Source organism: Lissotriton vulgaris, chromosome 7, assembly GCF_964263255.1.
Source record: "Lissotriton vulgaris chromosome 7, aLisVul1.2, whole genome shotgun sequence".
Lineage (NCBI taxonomy): Eukaryota > Metazoa > Chordata > Amphibia > Caudata > Salamandridae > Lissotriton > Lissotriton vulgaris.
This window is the reverse complement of record NC_141695.1, coordinates 1,407,231,091-1,407,245,332: the sequence shown is the minus strand read 5'-3', so window position 1 is coordinate 1,407,245,332 and position 14,242 is coordinate 1,407,231,091. Positions and strand designations below refer to the sequence as shown.

The window sequence follows — 14,242 nt, the reverse complement described above, 5'->3', positions numbered from 1 at the left end:
GGATGAAGTGCTGACAGCCAATCAGATCAGATGTGTGGTTAGGCTCTGCCCAGATATATATCTTTTTTTTGAACCTAAATTACTCAAAATCCACTGGAGCACATATATTGAGACCTAGCAAAGGCACATCGGGCTAACAGTCCCTACAATTTTGCCAAGTTTCGTGCAAATCCATTCAGCCGTTCGAGCTATAAAAGTGAGGCCAACCTCCCTATGGAAATTAACATGGGAAAAACGTGTTTTGGAACCCCCCTTTTTTCTCGGCCCCCCCTTGATGAAACCCCCCCAAATTGTCAGGGGCTGCTCTGAAACAACATGTTCCATTTTCCTGAAAATTTCAGCCAATTCCGTCCACAAACGCCAAAGTTATTAGACATAGAATTTTCAAAAATCCCATAGAGAAAAAATCCTAACTATATATACCTACTGGCGACCGCCAGTAGGTAATATATATATATATATATATATATATATATATATATATATATACCGGTATTAACCTATAAGTCACTCGTATGGCAGGCCTTGACAATCCTGGAGGTAGAGTGCTTAGTTTTGTGTGAGAGGGTGCCCTAGCATGAGCTGAGCCCCTCTGCAGCTTTCGGAACCATCTCCTTATAGCTGTTCTATGATATAGCCATACCATATACTCTTAAGTGCATTATAATCCTCACGGTTAATGCTAACTTTGGTTTGGCTTTATCAAAACATGTTGTGTAAGGTGTCAAACACTTTGGAATACTACCCTAGTTCTGGCGGCTGGGGTCACTTTCTACCCTTCTAGAGGGAGAAAACATGTACACACTGGTATACCCGGTTAAAATTAAATAGAGCCTCAGCATCACAAATTGGATGCTGCTACCACAGACACGAGTCTGCCCTCCTGCTGCTGGATGAAATTCCGGCAGGGGAGGCCTTGACAATAGGTTTTCTGTCCAGGGAGGTGCTAGCACCTCCACAGACAAGCTTTAGTGTATTGGGAGAGGGTGGGTTGCATTCAGTGAATGCTTTTCAGGCACTGCCTGGGCCACTCAAAGTGTTCCATGCATTTCCCAGTTCAAACCGGTTGCTGGGGCACTCAGCCCCAGCTCTGGCGCGAAACTGGACAAAGGGAAAGGGATGTAACCACCCCCTCCCCAGGTCCTCCCATAGGTGGGACCCTTGAGTTAGTCCAACCCCTAAACTTACTATAAGTATAGAACCCCAGTCCATAGGACTTTAGATTACCCTGGACGAAACTCTGCAACATATATCTTGGACATTCGACATTCCATATCGACTGGAAGACGGAAGAATTCTCCCTTGTGGTCAAGGAGTGACCACCCTGTTCAAACAGGCAACAAAAGCATCTTTGCCGGTCTGCATTTTCGAGGCTCCCGCCGGATCCCAAAGAATCTGCGACTCAAGACATGGACTTCCTGACATCTCCGACACTTACCAAAGCTCCCAGCAAAGCTGAGACCTGTAGCGGACATGAGAGATGTGGGACCGGAACTCCTGGACATCCTGCATGTTTGCAACTGCACCTACTTCCCAAAGTTGTGCTTTGGGGTATTTGAAACCCCTGCCCCGAGCATCTTTTTCACCGAAGCTCAGAGGCCTACACTCCACAAGTGTTCCATGGGCCCGCTTTGTGCATTTCCGCTCGAGGGCCCTTCGCGATTCCTAGTCCGTTAGCTAGTGAGCCCCCACGAAGGACCATCTTTGATTTCTTGAGCTTTCTTGGTTGCTCCAGACGTGCTCTCACTCCTCTCCAAAGGAGGAGAACCTCAGGCCTTGCTGGTCTGAACCAAAGACAATCTCGACATCTTGCATGGGTTGCTGTTGCCAAGGCTTGTTGGATCCAATCCGGATTCTGATGCTGCAGCACTCGACATCCTTCATGGGACAGCTCGAATCCAGCTCCTGGTAATCGTCGCCGCCTCCTGGTCCTCGTGGCTGAAGAGTCAAGCTTCACCTCTTTCACCTGAAATCACCCAACATTGGCTGGCATCTTCTCCTCGCCATCCTGGTCACTGGCTAGTGACCCAGACTCTATCCCCTCTGCTTTCAGGTTCTTCACATCTCAGATCCACCCTTAGATCCACCTGGACACTTTTCCTCTGGTCGCCTGCCGCATTTCTTTGCAGCTCTCCATTGGAATCGACGAAGAAACCCAACACCAAAAGACACCTATGCACCCGGCTTCCGTGGGTGAGGTAACTCGAGTACTCCGGTGCTCCCATGGGTCTTGACTCTCGAAGTGTCTGAGTCTAAATGGGTTCCATCGTAGTTCACCTCTAGGTGCCCTTAATTTTTAAAATTGTAACTTGTTCGTTCTCAATAGAAAGTCAATGGTGATCCGCGGTTCTGTTTAGACACTGCACACGTCCCCCGTGGGCCACCTGCGTCCCTACCTTGGGTGGTTCCTGGTAGCCCCAGCTGTTCTAGAGGCCCTAGGCCTGCTTTCTAACCCTCACATGGTTCTTATACCACTATTTTAGTATATGGTTTGTGAGGCCCCTTGGGCATAACGTATACTGTGCAACTTATCGTATGCTAATTAAGTTCCTTGTATTGTAATTTTACCTCTGACCTTACAAGGAGACCAGAGGGGTTGTGTTTCGATTAAATACATATATATTTGATATATACCTTGTGTGGTGTGCTTTCATTTGATCATTCAACAGATTATAACTGGTAAAACAACTTGCTTAACTTGCTTCTAAGTCTTAGCCTGAAGGCTGCTCTCCACAGCTACCATTAGGATAGATTTCAATAAGGTTGACTTTGCAACCTACCATCAATAAGGGTTGTGTGGACTGGTGCAAGTTGCCCACTAGAATAGTGGACATCATATACCATGCCAAATTCTCACACCTTCGGCCTGGGATGACTCCTGGTGGCCAGCCTCGCTGGGAACTGCGCCGACACCCACCGACCATGCACGCAACCTGGGGTTCATCCTGGACTCTTCGCTGTCACTGACCCAACAAGTCAACGGCGTCTCCTCCTCCTGCTTCAACTCCTCCGTATGCTTCGCAAGATCTACAGATGGATCTCCACCGAAACCAGAAGGACGGTCACCCAGGCCTCGTCACCAGCAGGCTGGACTACGGCAACGCCCTCTACACGGGAACCATGGCCAAACTCCAGAATAGACTTTAACGCATACAAAACGCCTCCGCACTCCTCATCCTCCCCCACCACAGCCACAGCAACGCCCACCTGAATGACCTGCACTTGCTTCCCATCAACAAGAGGATCACCTTCAAGCTCCTCACCCACGCTCACAAAGCAATCCACGACCCTGGACCAGCATACCTCAACAACCAACTCACCTTCTACACCCCCAACCACCAGCTCCGCTCTGCTGACCTCGCCCTCGCCACTGTCCCACGCATCCACTGAACAACCACCGGCGGCAGATCCTTCTCCCCCCTCGCCGCCAAGACATGGAAGATCCTCCCCATCCACCTATGGCAGACCGGCTGACCTTCAGAAGACTCCTCAAGACTTGGCGGTTTCATCAGTAGCTGCTCCCTCCCCCCTTTCCCTAGCGCCTTGAACCTTCACGGGTGAGTAGTGCGCTCTACAAATGTGTACTGGGGTAGGGTCTGGAGGGGAAGGAACTGAGTCCGAAGGCGGGAATAGTGCTTTTGGAGAGGGTTTTATTTTTAAGTATGCTTTTTTCCTTCGGTTTGTAAGTCTTATTCGGGCGAACTCGTCAGGCTCCGTTCTGACGCCCTTTGGGAAAACAGGGAGTTCCAGGGTGTTGCGGCGTTGGCAGGGAGGTGTTGCAGACAGAATGACGGTCTTTAACCAGCCTCCAGATGATGTTCGGGGTACGCCGACACCAAAAGAAATAAAGAAATAAAGAACAATCAGTGGGACGCCCGGAACACTTCTTGTTTAGGGACCGGGAGTGAGGGAAACCACGTGCCAAGTGTGTTTACAACAAAAACGGCAGTGTCGGTAGTGCTTGTGAGGTAGGGGAACAAGGGAGTCGTAGGCGGATTATTTACACAGTGGGCTGGCCACTCCAACCCGCCCAACTCGCAACTTTGCCCCGTACCTTTGTAAGCCACGCTCCTCCCGCGGGAGCGTGGCGGGGCGCTTTGCTGGAACGTTGGCCTCCTGGCTTTCTGGATTCAGCTGGGCTAGCCGAGGCTTCGGATTCCTCGACACTTCTCTGCTCAGCACTCCGTCTCCACTCCACACCGCACTCGTCCTCCGGGGAATCGCCGTCCGTCGTCTTCCGGGAGCCTCCTCCTTTTGGCGTGGTGACGCTCTGGATGGGCGGAGACTCGCCTTCGCGGTAATCAGTCTTAAGGGTGTAGTGTTCTTTTTCCTCCTCGCATCCCCAAGGAAACACAGAGTCAGCGGTCGGCCAATCCTCCGCAGAATGGGAAGCAGGTTGCTGGATGGATAGAGAAAGGGGCGAGAGGGGAACAGTTGACCACCAGTCACGAGCAATGGACTCCTCCTCACACTCTTTGTCCTTACAGGGGCGACCCGCCCCGTCACAAAATGATTGATTGATTGATTGATAACTGTCTGTCATAGGACCCAAGCCCTAGTGTTCGTCCCACCACTCTGGATAATAAACCACTGGTATTTGTGATAAGGAAAACAAAACTGCTTTATTTGTATGATTTGCACCAGATGGAACAGTTCCAGTGTCCAGTTAAAAGAGTCTTTCTCTTCGGTTCACCGGCGTATTTTAATTACAATGGTAGGCTTTGGGGTCTCTATCCTTAGTTCCACAAGAAGTTCGTAGCTGGCGCATCTCAGGCATAGGTTCAAAATAAAAGAAGAAAAACAAAACAAAGAAAACCAAGGTCAGGTGTCAGGGCTTTTAAATGAGCAGTGGGGTCAGGGAAAGTCAGGCCGTAAGGGAAGGAACACCGCGTCTACATGGAGTGAGAAAATCCCCGAAGATACCGAAGCAGTGACCGCCCGTCGGCCTACCCGTTCCCTCCCTGTGGCTGTACAAACCCCAGGAAGCACCCACGCACCTGTTACAGCCACCCTCCTCCGTGGGGGTGGCGGGAGATGGTGCAGTATCGGACTTCTCTGATGCTTTCTCTGCTCGTTGGAGCCGCCGCTCTGCCTCCGCTTTCTGACCCTCCTTGGAGTCCTTCTATGCTCCTGGGTTCGAATGGTTCCTCGGATCCGCTTTGCTTCAGCAGACTTCCCGCATCCTCTCGCTGTGTAGACCCAGCGTCCTCTCTCTCATCTCCTCCTGATAGGTCCCGGAGGTCTTGGTCAGAGTCTCTGGCTCTGCCTCCAGCTGGTTCTTGGTCGGGTTAAAGGGACATGTCTCGGCCCATACCTGCATGATTGGTAGAGGTACATAAGAAGGGATTTCTTCCTCTATCGCCCCGGCTCCTCCTGACACAGGCATTATAAATATCCATAAAAGCCTGTGGAACATCCACATATCGGTAGGCATTGCAGGCTGAGAAATATCTCCAGATCTTAGACTTTAAAGTTCTGCTTAAACGCTCTATAACAGCTGCTCTGTAACAGCTTTTTTCCTGGAAAGATTTTTTTGCATTAACAATGGTTGGTCTCCTCCTAAAATGCCTCCTGGCTGGCTTGCAAAGTGAATACGCCTCTTCCCCAGATATCACGGTTTTCACAGCGACCTCTTTAAATATACATTTTTATACTCAAGCCCTTTGAAACAGAGCTTCAGGGCTTCTGAAGCTTCTGGCCCCTCTTGTATCATAATAAAGCTTCCTTAACACGACCTCAGACATGTTACCCCTTGCACCACATGAAATAAAACATGGTTGTTTTGTGTAAGGGAATTTTATTAAAAATAAGGAATGTTTGCAACACATAAACAAGAAATACTTTACAATTTCGCAGTACCTGTTTGATCATTGTTGTTGGACAGTTTGCTAGCCTTTCGCTACATGTACATACTATGACACATGCTACATACATTCCTAGGAGCTCTGCAGCTAATTTGCCTCAGCGTCACAATTTTGGATATTTTTACAGATATACACTCAAAGGCTCTATGCAGGACTTCCCGCTCACCCCTCCTATAACTTTGTTCACTCAGGATACTGATGGCATTCAAACGTTTGTACAGTTCTAGACCAAACGATACAAAACCTTGATTTGAAAAAAAATCCTCAGTCAAAACCCCTATTGTTTAAAACTTGTAAATCTATTGGGTAAAACGCTTGCATAAATGTCTCTTATGAACCTGCTGAGAAAACTTGGAAGCCGATTGTTTAAAAAGTTTGCATAAGTTTGTACAATGAAAATACAGAGAAAACTTGGAAGCACATTAGTTAAAAAAGTTTGCAGAATTGTTTCCAATGAAATGGAAAATGTGGGACAAGGATTGTTTTTATTTACAAGTGAGAGATACTAATCTATGGCCTGATTCACAAGGGTAAACTGAGACGAAGGTCTAACTTTACGACTTTCGGTATTCACATAGGGCATTTTATAAAAATTAGACTTTTGTCTCAGTTTAACTTAAGACCAAAACTTAAGATAAACTGAGACAAAAGTCTAACTTTACTACTCGTAAATGCCCTTTGTGAATACCGAAAGGTGAAAAGATAGACTTTCAACTCAGTTTACCTTTGTGAAATGGCCCAATGTATGTACTCTGTAGTAGCGAAAGTTAAAACCTACTGCTTTGCAAGGCTGTACCTCTACACAGTGTATTCAGGAAGTAAAAACATTACCAACTCTTTTGGGCTGTAGCTGCATGACACATTATCACATTGTAGAACAAAAGTATGCATCAAAAAGAGAAGGATTCTCAAAGGACCCCTACAGCTTGGTAAAGAAAGGTATGCATCGTTAAGCATGAATGAACATGTGTCAGAAAGGATACAAACAAATGTGTTCAATGTTATTACTTGGCTGCCCAGCTACTAGCTCCCACTCCTGATACCAGCTAGAGTTGGGCTTCTCTCTTTCGAAAACTTAGCTGACCAAAGTCATCTAAGACTGGAGGAGGCTGCAATCGGCTGGGCCTCTTCCCTTGACGTCAGTATTTTCTTAGCTTGTGTAGGTTAACATTAATGGGAAAGAAAGCAGCCAGTGGTTTACCGTACAATAATGTCTGTAATAAGAAATCTAGGGATGCACAACAACAATCCCCTGTTAATGAAATCAAGAAATTAACTGAACTGGAGGTAACACTACCAGGCCCAAGTGTTGTTCAATCACTACCACACTAATACAACAGCATACACAAGTTGCAATAAGGTACACGTAAATGATTTAAATTAATAATCAGAACCACACTAACATAACAGCATGCATAAGTTGAAATAAGTTACCCTAAAATGAATAAACAAATATTGTTCGACATTGCAACACGATAAATTATATTGACATATGCTACCTGTCTACGTTCACAATGACTGAGTTGACTGGTTTCCAATCAGCATAGATTTATAATTAGGGCTCTTATACCCATGTGTTCTCTCACAGGTCTCGAAGAAGCAGAGGCCATGCCTTCTCCCAGGACCATCAAATCACATCTCCCAGTCCAGCTGATCCCGCCATCATTCTGGGAGCAGAACTGTAAGGTATGGTTTGCGCAGAGAGGTGAGCTGGGACAAATCAAAGCAATCTAATAAATACATATGTTATTTATGAGTTTTTTGTAACTCTGTGTTTAACATTTCGGTTAACTCAGTGTACTTTTATTGGAATAAGGGACATATGTATCAAGCCGTTTTTGAATCGCAAAGGCCGAAATTCGCTGAATTTCGGCCTTTGCGACACGCAAACGGCCGTTTTGCACATTTTAGAATGTATGAAACATTCCCAAAATAAGGAATTGCAAACTTGTGCGATTCCTTATTTTTCCATAGCATTTAGGGAATCGCAAATTTGCGATTCCTTAAATGCTATGTATGTAGCAATCTTAGCTTGCGAATTTTGTTTAAGAATTCGCAAATTACCACCAACTTTCAGTTGATGGTAACTTGCGAATTCTTCCAGAAATGCACAAATTGGCATTTTTAAAGGTGGCATATGATGCACACACATGCCCATAGGGCATGTATGTGCGCCATATGCACACACATGTTCTTTTCAGGGGTGCAGCAGGGTGTCTTTGAGACACCCCTGCACCCTTGCAATAATTCTCAAATTGCGATTAGCAAATTGCGAATTCGCAATTTGAGAATTATTTTGCATTCATTCCTATGGGCCTCCTGGCCCATAGGAATGCATTGGAAATTATTCCTTAATTGCGAATTCGCAAAATGCGAATTCGCAAATAAGGAAGCTTAAGGAATCGCAAATAAAAAGCGATTTTGTTCATACATACCATTTTGCATTTCCTAAATAGCGATTCCTTAAAATTCGCTATTTAGGAAATGCAAAATAGTTTGATGATACATAACTCACAATTAGATGTCAAGGAGGCAAAATGCATTAGCTTTGGAAGTTGCACATCACTCTTGCTCAGAGGATATTTAGAAACAGCTATTTGAGGATAAAAGTAATAACGCAAATTAAACGTGTTTTCTCTCACACACAAAGAGTTTCCATGCTGGCTGATAGCTATAAGAAGACACAGAATGAACGTCTCTGAGGCTGCCTGCGGCCCACGCAGGGGGGGCACATAGGATGGCAGCTACTTAGTGCCAGATTGGGCACAAACGCAACGGGTCTAGTGTTTGGACTTAAGTTAAATAATCACTGTATTAACTAGTGCGACCAGCGGAGGCTCACTCACCAACGCAACTGGTTAAAGGGAGAGTTCAAAGGGCACAGGAGAGGTCATGGCAGTGGCAAAGAAAACAGGTACCCATTTATCTACTGGGTCTGGTGGTGCGTTCGACCCCATGGTCATAGTTGGCGGTTGAACTCCTTGCATTTGCAGGATGCTGTGTTTAGAACGGAGATGGAGCACGAAATTAAGGAGTTTTTCACTAGGAATGTAGATTCGGTGTCAAGCCTGACAACAGTGTGGGAGGCATTTAAAGTGACTGTGTGGGGCTGGTGCATCTCCAAGGGAGTAGGGATTCTTAGGGACCATCGTAGGGAACTGCTCACGTTGGAAAGGGAGCTGAAAGCGTTGGAACATGAAATACCTGGTGCTGGAGACACAGGTGAACTGCGGGCTAAGCAGAGGGGGAAGATGACGGAGTATGTGGAAGCAGCTGATCGGGAGTGTAAGTTCTGAGGGAAGCACTGGGTGGTGAGAGTATATGGGGAGGTGGACAGACCAGGGATGGCACTGGCCAATGCGGTGTGGCCACCTACATTCCATAACTATGTGGCTGAGCTGCAGGATGAGGAGGGGCGAATGCACAGGAATCTCCCTGGGCAGATGTCCACTTTAGTAGCATATTATACCAAACTCTACACTTCGCAGAGGGGTTCTCCCTTAGATCTTCGGGGGTACTTTGAAGACACCGCACTGGCATGGCTGGGGGAAACGCAGCGTAAATTCCGGGCTCTGGACCTGGAGGTGGATGAGATAACGGACACAATTATGTCTATGTCGTCGGGGAAGGCTCCGGGGTCCGATGGCCTTCCCATTGACTTTTGCAAGACGTATGTGTCCATTTTAGCTCCCATATTGAAAGTAGTCTACTATGAGGCGTTGGAAGAAGGTAAATTGGCTACAACAATGAGGGAAGCACAGATAATGTCCCTACTGAAACCAGGCAAGTCCCCAGTCCATTGCGAATCATATCGGCCTCTGTCGCTTCTCAATTTTGACACGAAAATATTGGCGAAAGTTCTGGCGATGAGACTTAATTTACTCCTAGAAAGGTTGGTTCTACCCGATTAGTCTGGCTTTGTGCCAACCCGTGCCACTGCCCATAACCTGCGGACCCTTCTGGCTGTACTTCAGGATATTGATCCTAAAAGCGATGCAGTGGCGGTCTTTTTGGACGCCACCAAAGCGTTTGATACCGTAGAATGGGACTATGTGATGGGGACACTGAGCTATATGGGTATGCCGTACTCCTTTGTCAATTGGATTAAATTGCTTTATGCACAACCGTGTGCCAGGGTTCTCCTTAATGGCGCGCGCTCTGAGGCTTTTCAGATTACCAGAGGAACGAGGCAGGGGTGCCCGCTCTCCCCAGTCCTCTTTGCCTTGGCTATAGAACCCCTAGCTGCGAAGCTGAGACAGCACCATAACCACAGGGCTCTCATATACCCCTCTAGGAAATTACTAGTGTCTTTAGATGCGGACGACATCACGCTATACATCCACAGACCGCAGGTTAACCTCAACCCAGTCTAACGGGAGATCACGAAGTTCGGGGCCATTGCTGGGGTGCTAGTAAATCAGCAGTTTTTCCCTTGACGGACAAAACGTTGCCACACCAGCTGGACTATCCCTTAGCATGGGAGACGGGAGAATTCAAATATCTGGGCATTCATATTTCCAAGGATAGAGATGTGCTAATGCGCATTAACTACGGGCTGGCCATAGACAGGGTGACAGATAATGTTTCCAAGTGGATTAAATCGCAATGGCAGGACGAATATCTTTGATCAAGATGAATATTCTGCCCAAATTTTTATATTTATTTGTAAATATCCCTTACCACCCAGGCAAATTTTTCTTTAAAACACTCATGTTACTGTATCAATTTGGTGGATTTGATGTTCCTAATTTCGATCAGTATTATAGCGCGCAAGCACATTTTGCGATGTACTGGTTTCACCCACCCCCGTACATGCCCCATCTCGCGGTGGAAGATGGGTACATGGCCCCTGTTCCTCCAGAGGGATATGTGTTCACTCCACTTAAAGAGAGGGAATGTTATCCATCCACCGTGGACTGTACAGTGAAGTTGTGGAACTGGTTGGCACATGCTGAGGGGATGCATTTTGCGATGTACTGGTTTCACCCACCCCCGTACATGCCCCATCTCGCGGTGGAAGATGGGTACATGGCCCCTGTTCCTCCAGAGGGATATGTGTTCACTCCACTTAAAGAGAGGTAAAGTTATCCATCCACCGTGGACTGTACAGTGAAGTTGTGGAACTGGTTGGCACATGCTGAGGGGGTGCAGCTGATGTACTCCCTTAGGGTGCCATTGCGGAATTGCCCTCTGCTGCCGGTAACTACTGAAAAGTTATGCCAAAAGCTGTTAGATAAACTGCAGTATAAGACCTGGGGAGATTTGTATATTGAGGGGGAATTTCGCACTAAGGAACAGTTCTTCAGGGAGGGCGAACACTCGTTCCTGGATGTGTTCCTTTATACTAGACTTAGACAGAGCGTTAGGGGTAAGACCCCAGATTTTCCGAAAGAGCCGGAGTAGTTTGAGTCGCTTCATCTCTTATTGCAACCGGATGCTCCCGCACATGTCATTTCACTGTTATATAAGAGGGTCCGGAGTGCACCCCCCTCGCTCAGTTTGGGCCAGACGGGAGTGGGATGAGGATCTTGATAGCCCCCTGACGGACGACCAGTAGTTGGCAGCCTGCCTCCAGACAAACTCTGTTTCTAGCAGTAGTAGGCTGCGCCTTCTCCACTATAAGTTTTTACACCGGCTTTATCATACCCCGGCGAGGTTGTATAGGTTCCACCTTCGGGAAGATGACAAGTGCCTGCGCTGCAGTCCGAGTGAAGCTGATTTTATGCATTTGGTGTGGAGGTGTTCCAGGGTGTCAAATTTTTGGGAGGAGGTCTTCAGGGAGCTGACTTGCATGATAGGTATTCAGATCGAGTCCACTCCTCTTAGAGCACTATTGGGGCTAGTTAGAGACATTAAAACACCATACCGGAAATTCCTAGCGCTGGGGTTGCTTTTGGCAAAAAGGCAGGTAGCCTGTAGGTGGGGTAGGGGAAGGGCGCCTAAGTTTAAGGCCTGGATCAATAATCTAAACACATAGCAGGAGTACCTCCATGCATATGTGGAACAATTTCCGATGAAGTCCCGCCCAGGGACATCTGGGGGCCCCTGACATCATATCTCCTGAATCAGCAAACGGAGGAAGGGGATGCTGGGGCGGATGTGGTGGACTAGGAGGGGATGGGATGTGTGCAAGGGATGGTGCAAGAAAGGGTCCTATAAGACAGGATATGGAAGGCATAGGATGCCCATAGGTTGCTGCTGCTCTGGCATATTACCAACAGACTCTGTACATCTGCGGTTTTGCACAAGACATTGACTTACCTGGCGTGAGGACTCTTATGGTTTTTGAAACTTTCGACGCGTTTCGACGAAGGACTCGTCTTGATCACGGGTCAAGACGAGTCCTTCGTCGAAACGCGTTGGGTTTTTCATCCAGCTCGAAACACCATGCGCTGATAATGGAGTGGTAACATTTCTTTCTGGAGGGGAGTGCGCCAGCAATTTCTTGTTGCTTTTGTGATTGGAGAATACACGGAAAGGGCGACCTCCGACCCTTGGGCGCACCGCTGTCCTGGTGTCCCGGCTACCTCGGAGGGGGTGTGGAACTGTATATATATATATATATATATATATATATATATATATATATATATTACCTACTGGCGGTCGCCAGTAGGTAGTTATAGTTAGGATAATTTTCAATGTTAAATCTCAACATTCTATTTTGAATAACTTTGGCGCCGGTTGTCGAATCTGCCTGAAATTTTCAGGAAAATGGTCTCATGGCGGTCCGGTCCTTCCCTGAAAGTTTGGGGGGGATTCGTCAAGCGGGGGCCGAGATAAAAGGGGGGTCCCAAAACGCGTTTTCCCCATGTTAATTTCCATAGGGCGGTCGATTTCACTTTTAGCCCGAACGGCTGAATGGATTTCCACCAAACTTGGCAAAATTGTAGGGACTGGTAGCCCGATGTGCCTTTGCTATGTCTCAAGATATGTGCTCCAGTGGATTTTGAGTAATTTAGGTTCAAAAAAATATATATATCTATAGGCGCTCTCCCGTGCGCGCACGGGAGAGCGCTCCAGGCGCGACACGCGACTTGCGCGCAGGAAGCTGATTGGATCTCAGTTGTCTGTAAACATTCTAAACAGTGCGGAGCGGCCGCCATCTTGTGTCTCGGTAAAATCGAGACACAAGGGGTTTGAAAAAAAAAAGGGGCAAATGACCATAAGGGGGAAGAGTAGACCCCCTCTGACCCCCTAGGTTTGATGTAGGGACTAAAATAGGGTCCTGCAGGGCATTAAAAATTTTTTTTCGTTTTGCGCGGGGATAGGCGCTCTCCCGTGCGCGCACGGGAGAGCGCTCCAGGCGCGACACGCGACTTGCGCACAGGAAGCTGATTGGATCTCAGTTGTCTGTAAACATTCTAAACAGTGCGGAGCGGCCGCCATCTTGTGTCTCGGTAAAATCGAGACACAAGGGGTTTGAAAAAAAAAGGGGCAAATGACCATAAGGGGGAAGAGTAGACCCCCTCTGACCCCCTAGGTTTGATGTAGGGACTAAAATAGGGTCCTGCAGGGCAATAAAAAAATTTTTTCGTTTTGCGCGGGGGAAGCGCATGGTACGCGCACCGGAAGCACGGGGAAAATCCAGGACTATATTTATGAAGGCCTTGCGCTGTTAGTTTTGCGCTTCCTGTGCGTCAATTTTTGTGACGCACCAGCGGTGTAAAAAAATGCGCATTGTTATGCAATATTTAAAAAGTGACGCATCTATCTAGATGCGTCACTTTTTAAATATAGTGCAACGAGGTACATTTTATTACACTGCTGGTGTTATGCGTCACTTTTCTGTGCGCACTCCTTATGACGTTCCAGATGTGTCATATTTAATGTATGACGAATCATGTTGCAGATACAATATGGCGCAGAGTTTTAAAAAGTGACCCATGTACCTAGATGCGTCACTTTTTAAAAATAGCGTCAGGTATAATGTATGCAGAGGGGGTGTTCTCCCGCAAAAAGCTTTGTAATAGCGACGCAGTGAAATCTTTGAGATTTCACTGCGTCAGTTTTAGGATGCTGTTGCGTCAAAATCTTGTGCCTGCTTTACAGCAGGTGTTAGACTGAGGCAAGACCTTTCATATGCTGCTTTCCCCATTTGAAAGGACACATTACTGGAGTTGCGTCACTTTTGTGACGCACTCCAGCAATGCGTTACTTGGAATGTCATAAGGAGTGCGCACAGAAAAGTGACGCATTGCACCAGTAGTGTAAAAAAATGTGTTGCGTTGCGTTATATTTAAAAAGTGAGGTATCTAGGTAGATGGGTCACTTTTTAAAATCAAGCGCCACATTATATCTGCGTGAGGTATAATGCATGCAGAGGGGGTGTTCCCCCACAAAAAGCTTTGTAATAGCGACGCAGTGAAATGTTTGAG

The 14,242-nt window shown here is 47.1% G+C and overlaps 1 protein-coding gene across 1 annotated transcript in view; it reads left to right on the top strand.

Annotated features, from left to right (window-relative positions):
* The window catches only part of LOC147705735 (sulfotransferase 1C2-like), a 595,887-nt gene that overhangs the window by 316,494 nt on the left and 265,151 nt on the right, over positions 1-14,242 (top strand). Inside the window, exon 4 of the mRNA XM_086932182.1 lies at positions 7,453-7,550. Within this exon, the coding sequence (XP_086788308.1) occupies positions 7,453-7,550 (98 nt within the window). The remainder of the gene's footprint in view (positions 1-7,452; positions 7,551-14,242) is intronic.